The sequence below is a fragment of the Pyrus communis genome, chromosome 7, assembly GCF_963583255.1.
Source record: "Pyrus communis chromosome 7, drPyrComm1.1, whole genome shotgun sequence".
Classification (NCBI taxonomy): Eukaryota; Viridiplantae; Streptophyta; class Magnoliopsida; order Rosales; family Rosaceae; genus Pyrus; species Pyrus communis.
In genome coordinates, this window is record NC_084809.1 from 7038038 (window position 1) to 7053617 (window position 15580).

The window sequence follows — 15580 nt, forward strand, 5'->3', positions numbered from 1 at the left end:
AATCTTCAACAAACCGAGAAGGACACATTTTTGTACCATCCACAAATCCAAGAATACCATGGCTCTTAAGCAGCAATAGTAATTGATAATGCCAGACCAAATCATTCGTATCATCGAACTTCATAGTAACAGAAGTAGAGACATTCGGAACCAAACTTGTAATTGGAGACTGTACTAGTTGTAATTGCGCATCAGTAATCATATTTTCTTGAATTCTTGAAGAAATTAGGGTTGCAGATAGAGACTATTTCTTGATTAATTTGTAAGAAAAACAACTATTCAGAGGACAGATTGGTGCAAAAATTTGAGGCAGAAGGAAGACATCTTTGAACGCATTTCATCAAACATCATATATTCAAGATTCTAGATTTCAATCGGAGCAAGATTCAACTAAACATAGAAAGATTGGGGAAGATTGCATACCACAAACAGAATCAGAGAAGGTAGTGGAAGTAGAACAAGTCAGGATTGAAGAGAATTCCCTATTGCCGGCAAGGATACCATGTAGAAATGCAGTGAACTAAGCTTCAAGTTCATCAATGGTGACAGTATGATCGAAGAAGTAGAGAGACAAGTTTAGAGAGAGAGCAAGAAGTGAGATAATTCTTTGATATATTTCTTCACTACTAAGAATACAAGAGTAATCATTCCTTTTATACTAGTTACATTGCTTACTCCCTAAGCAACCTATTTCACAACAAACATAACTAACTTAACAGCTACACTGCCTAATTTACTAACACATGGCAGCATCTTAATCCTTGCTTGAAGCTCGATCCTTGTCATCCTTACGGATGTGTGTTGAAGCACAAAGGGGAAATATATGTAAAATAAAAAAAAAAACAAAGTAGTAGGGTCTAGTGCTTTTTAGAACTTTGGTTGTTTTATAAGAGGACTTCAGTTGCTCTTCTTGTTTATGAGAGAAGGAAAAAAACCAGTCATGGGAGTAGGAATGGGAATGAGAATGAGATCTTCATGGTTTAACTTGTTATCTGTACGTTGTATTGTTTTGCTTTTACTCAATGTCACTCACTCTGTTTCATTTGTGCGGACACTTGCACATTTCGTTGAGTGCTCTGTATTGTCACAATTCAAGAATAGCTTTCTGATTGAAAGCTCCACTTCTGAGGAGACTTACGCGTATCCGAAGGTTGCATCTTGGACGTTATGAGGAGGACATCAGAATCAGAGTAACTGCTGTTCGGGGGATGATGTTGAGTGCGATGAAGAGTCTGGCCATGTCATTGGCCTTGAACTCGGCAACAGCTGTCCTGTCATTATTGTTCTATCAACTCCAACAGCAGCCTCTTCCAACTTGTTCACTTGCAGAGAGACTTGATCTCTCGGATAACAACTTCAATTTGTCTCAAATACCATAAGGATTAGGTTGTGACCTTACGAGTCTAACCTATCTCAACCTTTCATAGTCCTTATTTTCGGGCCAGATTCCATCTGAAATTTCGAAGCTATCAAAGTTATCTTTCCTTGATTTGTCATACAATGATAAATTTTTCACTCGATATGGTGTCTATATAACATTGATAAAACCCAATCTAAGAATCCTAGTCCAAAACATGACCCACTTAAAACAACTTCATCTGGTTGGGTAGAAATATTCTCCATTTTTCCTGATAACTTTGTCAATACATCATCCCTCACATCTCTCAAACTTCCCCACTGTGGGTTATATGGGGAGTTCCCTATTGGTGTTTTCCATCTACCAAACTCAGAGGTTCTTTATGTTCACAAGAACTTTAAGTTAACAGGTTATTTTCTTAACTTTAACAGGAACGATTCCTTCAAGAAATTGAGCGTTGGGGAAGCAAGTTTCTCTGGTCCACTGCCTACGTCTATCGGAAATCTTCGTTCCTTAACTGTATTTGGCATCTATCGTTGTAATTTTGATCCCCATGTTCCGTCTTCACTCAGAAACCTTACTCAGCTCTTTTACCTTGACATTTCTTCATTTTATGATCCATTGTATTGGCCTGGAAAAGAAATTTTCACAACAAAATACCAATCTTTACTCTCTGATTATTCCTAGTCTTGGGTTGGAAAGTTAACTGCACTTGATCATTTGGGCCTTGAGTCTACCAACTCAATGGGAAAATTCCCATGTTTTCTTGCTAACTTGACATAACTTATGCAACTAAACTTGGGTACTAATAAACTAACCGGTCAAATCTCATGTTGGGTTACAAGAAATTTGGCCCAATTAACTTATCTAGACCTTTCATTTAATAAGTTGAGGGGATTAGTTGAATTTGATCAGTTTTCGAACCTCAAAAATGTAAAGAAACTTCGATTATCGTCCAACCAACTCCCTGCAAATTAAACCCAATTTGAATGCTACTCTTCCGAAGTTTCAAATTATGAGGTTGGTTTCATGCAACTTAACAAAGTTTCCAGAGTTTTCAAAAAACCAGGACGAGTTGTACGACCTAAACTCTTCTAACAACAGGATTCACGGCCAAATACCAAAATGGTTCTGGAATACATCTATAAAAACTCTGAAGAATCTGGCTCTGTCGCATAACGTCTTAACAGGTCTCAAGTCATTTGACCAAAATCCACCCATTCTTACATGGAAAAATCTGGTGTTTTTTGCAGTAAGGTCCAACTTGTTACAAGGTTCACTGCCAATTCCACCCCAATCAATCATAACTTATGATGTTGCAAACAATGATTATAATGGTGATATTTCGCCACTATTCTGCAGCATGAATGTACAAGTTCTTGATTTGGCGGACAACAACCTAGGTGGTATGCTTCCACAATGTTTGGGGAACTCTAGTGCTTTGGAAGTACTCAACTTGTCGAACAATTCTTTTGATGGAGATATTCCTCAACTATGTCCAAACAAAAAGAGTTTGAGAATGGTAGATTTAAGCGACAATCATTTGCAGGGGAAGGTACCAAGTAACCAAGATCTATGGCTCATTGCACTCGGTTGGAGTTTCTTAATCTCGGAAATAATTACATCAGAGACATCTTTTCATCTTGGTTAGGGGAACTGCCAGTGTTAAAGGCTCTCATTTTGCTTAATGAATTTCGTGGAATAATTGGGAAGCCTTCAAGTAACCATGAGTTCCCAAACTTATGCATTATTTATCTATCTCACAATGGTTTTTCCGGTATGTTGCCCTCTAACTACTTGGAGAACTGGAATTTCGTGAAATTTGTTAATGAAACCAATCAAACTTATTTTGAAGTATCTTCAACCAACGCAACTAATGCCACTTATATCTATCAATACAAGATCACAATTCTTGCCAAGGGAGCTGAGTTGAAATATTTGAAGACCCCTTATCTTCTGAGACTTATAGATCTATCAAGAAATAGATTTGAAGGAGAGATTCCAGCAGGTATCATTGGGAAACTAAGAGGCCTTCATTTGCTGAACCTCTCCAACAACACTCTCAGTGGTCTCATACCCTCATCTCTTGGGAACTTGACAGCTCTTAAATCATTGGATCTCTCTGGAAACCAGCTATCAGGAAGTATCCCCAGTAATTTGGCCAACTCAATTTCCTTGTGTATTTCAATGTATCCCATGACCATCTTTGGGGGCCTATACCACTTGGCCAGCAATTTAATATATTTTAGGAAGATTCATACCAAGGAAACTCGGGTTTGTGTGGAAAACCTCTGTCAAAGAAATGCAAGGATTCAGAGACCTCAACATCCTCACCACCTTCGATCTTCAAAGAAGATGAAGACCCTGAAATTGCATTTAAGTTTGATTGGTACATGGTTCTTCCAAGAGTTTTTTGTGGTCTAATTGTCGGATTCGTTGCCGGGAACGCTTTTGTAGACAAGAAGCATGAATGGTTTGTAGAGACATTTAGCAAGAGGAGGAGGCAGTTACTAGCCAAAAGAGGTTGGAGGGGGCAAAGGACTTAGTCCTTATTGAAATTCATGTTGCAGTTGTTGGTAGTGTTTGTTGTACTATTATGTGTGGTCTGGTTCATGCTGGTATCTTACAATAAGTGGCTTGGTTTTGACCTTTTTGGTTTGGCTTTAGAGAAATTAGGTTTCTCGTCTCATCCTTTTTCACTTGTATTTTTTATGTTTTCGTTTTTGGAGGGGTAAGGTTTATGTCACCATTTTTTTTTCATGTTCTTTTTCTTCTTTTCTTTGTATTATGAGGGGTAAAGTTTATGTCCCCCTTGACTAGGTGTAACTTTTTTTTTTCCGTTACCAATAAAATTTCACTCATACCGCTAAGGGTTTCTTTTATTTTTATTTTTATTTTTATTTTTTTTTTATTTTTACTTGCTTGGATTTTTAGAGTCTCTTAATTTGCTTTTTTTCTTTTGGGAAATCAAAATTAACTTTTTAACAAATTTTGTTCAATACAGATTGCCTGTTTGGTTAAAGGTGAGGTCCTATCGATGGTATGGCCTTGCACAACTTCAAGGACAGAGAAAGCAAGCGAGAAAATAAGAAAGTTCTTTCTGCTTGGGCTAGAATGTCCTGCGCATAACTCCTCTTGTCTTGCCAGATAGGCAAGGTTTGCCGCTTATTTTTCTGAATCATGAGTTTGGAGTTAGTTTGAAAGGTGCCTTTGTGGGGTCTTTGGTAGGTATTTAGGCTCACAATCAAAACTAAGGGAGATCTGAGCGTGCCACGGTTATCTTTGTTTAATAGATTGCCTTTTTAGTCTTTAGATAAGTTGATTACTTGCGCCACAATTTACTTAGACTTCTTAATTCAAAATGATTGTTTACAGAGACGTTAAGTCCGTAAAAAGTTCTTTTCTATGCCTTGTAAACAAGGACTTTTTGATCATGTATCATATACCAATTTATAGGAAGATTTTGTTCATTAAGATTGTCAGCTTTCTTGAAACCAACTTTAATCAGCAACAAGGTAAGTAAAAGCATTTAGTTCAACACCATTAAGAATGTAAAGCCCTGAAATACGCATTGAAAATTATCATAGGAATCAAAGAAAACACATAAAAGCCAGATCTACTACACAGAAATGTAAATAAAAGAGCTTCTTGCTTACAACTAAATTGTCAAATGCTCTGAAATCATACTATATTTCAGAGCCTTAAACTCCATAGATCAAAATTCCAACATCAGGAAAAAAATAAAAAATAAAAAATAATCATACGTAAAGATGGAGGGAGGCGAAGAGAGGACAGATGGGGGTTTGGGGCACAAAAGGGATCTTTATATTTCCGCAAAAATACTTTGTGCTGTTTAGCTATCGATTATGAGTTTTCATGAATGTTTATGCTTTAGTATAGCTGTTATAGGTGGAGTTTTCGACTTACAAATTCGTCTCATCTTCTTGATATATGTTTTATTTTTCTAACTATTAGTTTTTGGTGTTTTGCAAGCTCTTACCTATTACGGAATCTTTATTGTTTGGATAGGTTTGTGTTCCTCATTCTTTATATATACTTTTTTTTCTCTCTTTTTATGAGGAGTAATGATTATGTATATTCCGACTAAGTGATTTGGTATAGCCTTACCCTACTGTAATTTTGCATCTCTTTAGGAAATCATTCTTAACTTCAATAATGATTTTGGTATATGCCTTACCCTACTGCAACTTTTTATACACGCTGCATACACTTACCTTTTTTTATAAGCACACGCACACTGCATACGCATACAATATACACTCACACACATCATCACATACACTTGTCCACACAGTGTACACACACTTACCTACACTTACACATTTTATATACATACACATGCAGTGTGACACAAACACTGTCATGCACTTATACACACACAACACATACAACATATACTCACACGCTTATACCTTTTTTTATTGCTTGGAAGATATTGTTGTTTTTCCTCGGCAATACAATATACACTCACACACTTATGCAGCACATACGCTCACACACGCAGTACACACATTGTTGTTTTTCCTTATTTGATTATTGGGATGCCAAACTTTTAAGAATTTGTGTTTAATTTGATTCTTTGGTATACTCAGTTAATTAGCTAAGAATTGGTTTACATTTAGATAATATATATATATATTGTAGACATCGAAATTTCAGTAAAATAAATGTTAACCAATGTATTAAAATTACAACATTTTATTTACTTCACCAACCTCACACACTTACTTCACCCACAACATCCACTTACTTCACCTACAACCTCCACTTACTTCACCTACAACCTCCACTCACTTCACCTACAACCTCCACTCACTTCACCAAAAAAATGAATGGTGGTGATTCACTCTCAAAACCTATAAATAGGCTTCTCCATCAAGAGGAATGGACACACACCAAAAACCAATTCACAAATACATTTCTCTACTCCCAAAATGGAAGAGAATACTCCCCACACACACCAAAACCTTGAAGCCTTAAAGTTCTAAAGCTCTCAAGAAAATCCCGAAGGATCAAGAAAGCATTCTTCGTTCTTCGTCAAATCCTCCTTCAAGATCAAGCCCCAACGGCCCTTGAAGAACTCCCACCAACTCAAGATCAAGCCCCGACGGCCCTTGAAGAAAGTGTTCATTGTTCATCATCCGTTCATCATCCGTTCATCCTAAGATCAAGCCCCAACGGCCCTTTGGATCAACAACCTCAACAAATCCACACATCCAATCGTTCTTCAAGATTAAGCCCAAAAGCCCTTGAAGATCCGCTCATCCATCAACCTTCAAGATCAAGCCCAAAAGCCCTTGAAGAAATCCACACAACCATTATTCAAGATCAAGCCCCGACGGCCCTTGAAGAAAGTGTTCATCATTCATCATCCGTTCATCCTAAGATCAAGCCCCAACGACCCTTTGGATCAACAACCTCAACAAATCCACACATCCAATCGTTCTTCAAGATTAAGCCCAAAAGCCCTTGAAGATCCGCTCATCCATTAACCTTCAAGATCAAGCCCAAAGGCCCTTGAAGAAATCCATACAACCATTATTCAAGATCAAGCCCCGACGGCCCTTGAAGAAAGTGTTCATCGTTCATCATCCGTTCATCCTAAGATCAAGCCCCAACGGCCCTTTGGATCAACAACCTCAACAAATCCACACATCCAATCGTTCTTCAAGATTAAGCCCAAAAGCCCTTGAAAATCCGCTCATCCATCAACCTTCAAGATCAAGCCCAAAAGCCCTTGAAGAAATCCACACAACCATTATTCAAGATCAAGCCCCGACGGCCCTTGAAGAAAGTGTTCATCGTTCATCCTAAGATCAAGCCCTAACGGCCATTTGGATTAACAACCTCAACAAACCCATACACCCATTCTTCAAGATCAAGCCCAACGCCCCTTGAAGATCCATTCATCAACTGTTCATCCTTAGATCAAGCCCCGACGGCCCTTTGGATCAACAACTCATCCACAAACCTACACCCTACGAAGATAGAATCAGAGGACCAAATTAGAAAGAGATCGTAAACCCAAAATCATTAAACACAAAAAATATTATTTTGTACACTTTATTCCTGTTTCTTGTTTCAGGAATCTTTCGTGTTCACATATATATATGATTTTGGACTCTAGTTTTTCTCTAACTGAATTTGTTTTGATTCAATGGATTAGTGAGTTAAAACTACAAGTGGGTTTCTGTTGGTTTTTGGGCTGTTCGTAACTTTCTGCTTCCTGATTGAATTTGTTTTGATTCAATTGGGTTAGTGAGCTAAATTGCAAGGGGGGTTTGTTTTGGTTTTCGAATGGCTCTTATGGGTTGTGTATGAGGCTGGAGGATTTGAACTAAACCACACAATGGACATTCATAATATGTGCAATTAGGTATTACATATATAAATTGCATATGTGCTTAATGGTTTGCATTGCTTGCTGTTTTTGCTTAATGGTTTGAATTTGTGCTTAGGTTGGTTTAAAACCCAGCTTGCGTGAGTTTATCGGTTTAATTGGGGGAATGAAAAAATAAAGTTGGCCTTTCATTGAAGATGCTCAAGCAATTGGAGTTTGTTTTATTAGAAAGATGGTTAAACGTTCTGTTTTATTGGGAACATGCACACATAGAGTTCATCTAAAGGAAGGTTTTGGTTCTGAAATCATACTATAGATGAACTCTATAGTATCACTACAGATTCAACCGATGAAATTTAAATTCAACGTTAAAATAATAAAATAAAAAATTTAAGACGATCAACTTTAAAAAATTATTTTCCAATCCCATCCTCAGGACAAGATGAATACTTTTAGCTTATACGAACTATCATTTATACTTTCAATTAGTGCTTAAATTTTTAGTTTATGTTATGAATTATCATCTATATTGAAGTTTTGGTTGGTTGAGTGGTTGATTGGTGTGATTTGTTCGGTTTTAAATTTCTTGTCGAAATTTAAATTTTTTTTATGTTAAAATATTTGTAAAATTAAATTAAGATAACATAACCCAAGGTTACAAAAAATATTTTCCCAAAAAAAATAGGGTCAAAGCAATTCCACAATTGTTAATATATTTTAAGTCATGAAATTTAGGTTTTAAGGGTTGAGTAACATTCACTGTTCATAGACTTAAATTTTGTCTTTTAGTAAACTAAAATATTTGAGTTTGGGGCCTCTCACTACGGTTTGATATTTCTCTTCACTTGGAAGTGAGAGGTCTTCGAATCTTGTGGATGGTGAATTCGATACCAAATTAGGTTGCTCATTATGTGGCATAGCCGAACTCTCCCTCCCCTAGTGTAAAATATTGATGTACTAAAAATAAAAAAAAATTGAATTTGGGTCCAAAAACTGAAGTTGGTCTTATGGAGAATTCACACGTGAAAAGCCGTAATAAATTATCTATACTAAAGCTCAATAAGGAAAATAAACACAGTTTCTAACTACAGTGAAGGGACAAAAAAGCCCCTGTTTCATTATCATTTTTCAGTGCTATTTTTTTTAGCTGCATTGTAAGATGGCCAAAAAGGCATGCCTCTTCAATTTATCAGGAAATTTGATACACTACATGTTATTATATAAACAGTGAAAAATTTTATTTTTTATGTTATTAATTTTTTAATACAAAAATTTTACAATTTATATAGAAACACATGATACATCATCTCGTGTTCCAGACATATTAAAAAATCTTTCCAATTTGTAAACCCACCGTTTCTCTAGATATTTCCCAGTTCCCACATTGTTTTTCTCACCGCTAAAACGCTCACCGCGCTGCTTGCCTCTACTCTCCCCGTCTTCCTCCTCGCCTCATCTGCTAAAATCTCTTCGATTCTACCAACCACCGCAACCGTTCAGACTTTCCCAAAGGTAAATTCTTTTCTCTTCCTTACAAAATTTGATATTGATTTTGAAAATAGTGAAAACCCCATAAAACAAACTGACTTTCTCAAACGAAGATTATGATATATGTTTCCCATTTGATTATTTAGGATAATTACATGCGTGAGGATTATTAAATGATATATTTGATAAATACGTCTAATTTTAAGGTAGGAACCTTTAGATTACAACTCACTTTATGGTTTTGCATTAGAAGACAGATCTGTACTCAACTTCTTAAGCAAGTCTGGAGGAAATCTGCTGTTAGTTGATGCTCTGTCTCCGTCTTTTTTTTGCCTGCTAATATGCTTTCTTATGATCTCTAACTTTATAAAGTTTTTATTTTTGTTTTATTAATTTAATTCAGAAGATTTTCAGAGAATAGCTTCAATTGAGTTAGGTTTTGTTCAATTTATTCTCATTAGTTTCATTCCAATTCAATGATTTTGTGTAGCGCTGAGTTTTCTGTTGGAGAATAAATTTTCTTCATAGTTCATTCAATTTTGTTTTATTTTCTGATTTGGATTTTGAAATGTTACCAGGATGGGAAAGGGATCGCCAATTTGAAATCAGCTCTTCAGGTATGCATTCATTCCAGATTTAAAACATCACTTCTGTTTAGTATGTTGTTTATCATTTTTTATCATAACACCGTCATGCGGTGTTACTGTCCGTCCTTGTAGTTGTTAAAATCTGCTTTTCTGAGTTGTATATAGAACTCTTAACGTAGAATTAGTAAAATACAGGTGCAGAATGAACGACTAATCAATGTGGGAAACTTTTGGAAATGTATATAACTGTAACTTAGAATTCTCCCATTTGGATTGCACTTATGCTTTGAATGCAAAGTAAATAAAATGTAATGTAACTTAAAGAGTTATTTTAGAAATGAATGGGTTGATTTGTGAATTTATGGAATTTTCAGAAGTATCTATTATGTGTATAGTGATATATGTGTTTATGAATGCAGTTAAGCTGTTGGTAGCTTTTGAGTATCAATTGCTTATTATGTACTTGTTATTCAAACTCTCTCTTTATTAAGGAAATGGTTCATATTTGTTATAAACTACGAATTTAAAACCCACAGCAGAGCACGACACTTTTGCTAGTTTTGACCTAGAAGCAAATGGAAACAGGAAACGTAATTCCAACTACTTAGTTGATAACACTGAATTTGATCAAGTAGAAATATTATACAAAGCAAACTTATAGAACCCCATTATTGTAATATAACATAACAACATATGCTGAAGCACCAGAAATCATAAAAAACATGACATTGGCCTTGAAGGCCCAAACATTTCTCTAGCCGGTAGACACATCAAGCTAAGTTCGGCGTCCCCTCGTCGCCCTTGCGGTTGTTGGCTTTCTCCTCCTGCTGAATGTCTCCACAAACCATTCATGCTTCTTGTCTGCCAATGTGTTTCCAGCAACCACTCCCACTATTAGTCCACTAATAACTCCCGGCAAGACTACATACCAGTCAAACTCAAATGGAAACCCAGCCTCTTCATCTTCTTCAAAGCTTGATCGTGGCGGTCGCCTCGAGCTCTCAGAAGCCTCGCATTTCTTGGACAAAAGCTCTCCACACAGACCTGAGTTTCCTTGGTATGAATCTTCTAGGAATGTACCAAATTGTTGGCCAAGTGGTATAGGCCCCCAAAGATGGTTATACGACACGTTGAAGTACCCAAGGAAAGTGAGTTGTGCCAAACTACCAGGGATCATTCCTGAGAGCTTGTTTTGAGAGAGATCCAACGATTCAAGAGCAGTCAAGTTCGCCAGAGATGAGGGGATTTGACCAGAGAGAGTGTTGTTGGAGAGGTTTAGCACATGAAGTGCTCCTAGACTCCCAATGATACTTGCTGGAATCTCTCCTTCAAATCTATTACTTGAGAAATCTATGAGTCTCAGATCATAGGGGGTCTGATGATATGTCAACTCAACACCTTTTACAGGAATTATCATCTCGTATGAAAATTTATAGTAAAATCCATATTTATTTGTGCTATAGTTTGATGAGACTGTAAAGTACTGGCTTTCCTCGTTTGCGACAACATATTTCATGAAATTCCAGTTCTCCATGTACTTAGAAGGCAACATACCTGAAAATAGATTGTTGGATAAATCAATGATGCATAAGTTTGGGAACTCATGATCAGTTGGAGGCTTCCCAATTATCCCATGAAATGCATTCGACCCCAAAATGAGAGCCCTCAATACTGGAAGTACCCCTAACCAAGAAGGGAAGATGTCACTGATCTGATTGTTGCCAATGTGAAGAAACTTTAACTGAATGCAATCGGCCATTGATCTTGGTAGCATCCCCTGTAACTGATTGTAACCCAACGAAACATATTTCAAACTATTTTTGTTAGCACAAAATGGAGGAATATCGCCGTGGAAAGAATTAAACATCAAATGCAGTATTTCCAAGCTACTGGACTTCCCCAAACACTGTGGAAGCATACCACTCAAGTTGTTGTTGGCCAAATTAAGAACTTGAAGATAATTCAAGTTGCAGAACAATGGTGAAACTTCTTCACTATAACTATTGTTGCTGACAATGTAAGACATGATAGATTGTGGTGGAATTGGCAATGACCCTTGTAACCGATTATTACCAAGAACAAACATTTGTAGATTTTTCCATGGAAGAGTGACTGGATTTTCCTCAAAGCCTGTTAAGAAGTTAGAGCCGAGGTTGAGATTGAACAAAGTTTCTCTAGTTGCATTCCAGAGCCATTTTGGTATTTGGCCATGAATGTTGTTACCAGCAAGGTGTAGATCTCCCAATTCGTATTGATTTTTCAAAAATTCTGGAAACTCTGTCAAGTTGCATTCAGCCAAGTTTAGAACTTCGAACTTTGGAAGAGTAGCACTTGAACCAGATTTGACACGCATGGATAACTTGTTATCCGATAAACCAAGTAACTTCAACTTTTTGAGGTTGGAAAACTCATCAAACTCAACTAATCCGCTCAAATTATTATAAGAAAGGCCAAGACATTCAAGATTTTTGAGGTGGAAAAGCGACTTAGGAACTGCTCCTTGCAAATCGTTAAAGGTAAGCCGCATAAAAGTTAGTTGGTTCAACTCTAATGCGAGCCAAGATGGGATTTCACCAGTTAGTGAATTGTCAAACAAGTCTAGAAACGCAAGTTGAGTCAGGTTAGCCACAAAACGTGGGAAATTCCCCTGTAAGTTAATATCCGAAAGATCCAAGTAGTTGAGCTTGGTTAATTTTCCAAAACAAGACAAGGAATCAGGAACTAAGAATTGGCCTGCGGAAACATCATGAAATGAAGCCATCTTAAGGAAACTGAGCTGGGTAAGGTTTCCAAATGAAGATGGAACATGGGAATCAAAACCACAGTTTGAGATATCAAAGTAGTTTAAGGAATGAAGGTTTCCGATAGAACTAGGAAGTTCACCAAAGAAATTTGTCTTTGAAACATCCAATATTTTGAGGGAATTGGTCCTATTAAATTTAGGAAAATAACCATTTAGGTCTATGTTAAACTGCAATCTAAGCTCTTCTAGGTTTGGTAGGTGGAAAATGCCTATTGGGAATTCCCCATACAACCCACAGTAGCTTAGATTGAGAGATGTGAGAGAAGATGCATTGACCAAGATATCAGGCACGGTGGAGTATATGCCTACATAACTAAAATGAAGTTGTTTTATGCTGGTCAAGTTTTGGACTAGGATTCTCATGTTGGACTTCCTAAGCTCCAAACCATTATTTTGAGACAGATCAAGGGTAGACAGTTTGGATAGCTTTGAAATTTCAGATGGAATTTGGCCAGAAAATGCAGATAGTGAAAGGTTGAGATAGGATAGACTCGAAAGGTCATGGCCCAATCTCAATGGTATTTCAGACAAATTGAAGTTGTTGTCTGAGAGGTCAAGCATCTGCAAGTGAACAAGTCGGAAGAGGGTGCTGTTGGAATTGATAGAACCATAGAGACAGCTGCTCTTGAGGTCAAGGCCAATGACACGGCCAGACTCCACATGGCACTCAACACCATCCCACGAACAACAGTTACTCTGATTCTGATCTCCTTCTCGAGGCCAAGATGCTACCTTCGGATGAGCAAAAGGAGATCTAGAAGCTGACTTGTCTATCGTAAAGCTTTCCTTGAATTGTAACAAGAAGGAGTGCTCGTCAGCGTGGCAAAGTGTCCGTGTCTGAGTCTGCACAAATGAAAAACAGTGAGTAGCATTGAGTAATAAAAAAACAAGACAATGGAAACAGGTAAACTTGGACAACCAAGATTCCATTTTCATGGCACTGTGTTTTTCTAGTTATAGGAAATATTGTTTTATGGCTCTCGGATAATTAAGAGTGAAGAAGCTAACTCCTTTTATAGACACAACTCATGCAAAGCATAAATAAAAAAAAGTATGAGTCGATCGATGAGTGGGTGGTGAATTGATGTCTCGATCAATTGAAGGCTTGAAGTCATTCATCGTTTGCATGTAATAATTACAAACTCGATCGTTTAGTTTTATCTATACGCTCGTTTGATCTTAAAAAATGCGAACGTAATTCTTTTAGTAGATTAAATCAGGTGATCGCCATCACTTGAAGACTTGAAGTCAAGTCGTTGTTTGCATATGTGACTCATCTCAACGCTTATTTATCTTTTTAATACATGTTCTAATTCTGTGTATATATACTCCTTAACTCAATTTATTTTTTGTTACACTTATTTATCTAATGTTAATGACTTGAGTTGAAGTTCGTCCATGTAGTAGGATTTACTATGTATACACGCAATTTATTCATAGTACGTGAATATTAATTAATTGAGTTTTTAATTTGAGGTTAGTGTTTTATTTTCTCGAGCTTTGCACACATAACAATCAATTAGTTGTCACTCCTACTAATAAAAATGTTACTGAGGCTACTATCTCTTTCACAAACAGAGTAGCTTTTGTTCCACTAATCATGGGCATGAGGTCTTGTGAACCAGATTATAAGCCACTGATCATCAACATAAACGTTCTTGTAAAGCCAACCATGCATTCAAAGTGACAGGCCGACGAATCGATGGATGTCTTTCGAAGCTAGCTAATATCCTATTCAGCACTTAACACAAATTTTTGGGTGCGCACAATATTAATTATATATTGCAGGATGTAACATGATTAATTTTATAAAAAATTAGATTTTAATATTTAAATAAGATAAAGTTTAGAAAAATATCTTATACAAGATTAAAATTTGATTTTAGTTCTTAGATTTTATTTAATGTCAGCATATATATTTAATGTTTCTCTGTTTTATTTATAATTTTTAATTCTCGAAATTATTAGGTAGTACCGTACTACCACATCAGCATATGATACTTCCACTTAAAAGTTGACACATGTACAATTGTAATATTGCTGGGATTAAAGCTTATTTTAACATAAAAAATGAAATTTAAAAAATAAATAAAAACTTGAAGAAAATAAAATACCCATAACCACCTCCATTCCTACGTATTCTCAGTGCAGTTCTCCAGAATTCCACCCCTTGCTCTGAGGCTGCCGCCCCTTTTGATCTCTTCCCCAGACTTCAACAAGTTCTTTACCCGATAAATTACAATTACAAATAACCATTAGTTTAGACAGGTAATTAGAAAAAAGGGTCATGCCCTTCCAATTCATTGCCAGATTGCGAAATGCAGCACCAAAATCATCAATAGGGTTCTCATCTATTGAAAGTTATCATTATTCTCTTAGACCCTGATATTTGATAGAGAGTTGTAGAGAGAGAAAGAGGTCGAAGAAGAAAGGGAAAGTCAACAACGGCAGCGATGGCTGCAGAATTATTTTCATTTTTCATTTTTTTTTTTGAAAATTTTATTTTGTAAGTATAAAATAAATATTTATTCCAACTGTAAATAAGTTGTATACATGGCAAATTTTGAGTGGAAGTATCACAACTGTCGTGGTGATACAATACCACTCTATAATTTCTCTTCATTATGGTAAGTATCTTATATAAGAAAATATTTTCGTAGTGATTTTTCGGTACACGTATGATTTTTCGTAGTGATTATTTAACCATTCATATACATAAAATAAATAAACAATTCATTATGAATATGCTACTTGTTACTATAAACGTTGATTGGCTTTTATGAATGAATGACTAAAAGATCTCTGAATTGAAGGATTTTTGCAGATATGATTATGATAAAGAGGATAAACAGTTTCGATATGATGTTTGTACAATGAAGATACGTTAATCGTAAGTGAGGGGACAAGCATTATCCAAAAAGGTGTGTGATAATACTTGTACTCCTTGGGAGATGAGCTCATTCTCCCACTTACAAATAGGGGTG

General features: G+C 36.3%; 1 protein-coding gene and 1 pseudogene across 1 annotated transcript; one reads left to right on the forward strand and one right to left on the reverse strand.

Annotated features, from left to right (window-relative positions):
* The first annotated feature begins 940 nt into the window (after window positions 1-940).
* LOC137740449 (receptor-like protein 43) lies at window positions 941-3606 on the forward strand (annotated as a pseudogene).
* A 6180-nt stretch (window positions 3607-9786) lies between these two features.
* Window positions 9787-13761, reverse strand: LOC137740278 (receptor-like protein 6). The gene has a single exon (XM_068480130.1). It carries the CDS (start codon window positions 13530-13532, stop codon window positions 10569-10571), a length of 2964 nt encoding a protein of 987 aa, XP_068336231.1. The 5' UTR covers window positions 13533-13761; the 3' UTR covers window positions 9787-10568.
* Window positions 13762-15580: the final 1819 nt, after the last annotated feature.

Coding starts and splice junctions, on each gene's coding strand:
- LOC137740278 (XM_068480130.1), bottom strand. CDS start 13,532: ATGAAAATGGAATCTTGGTTGTCCAAGTTTACCTGTTTCCATTGTCTT.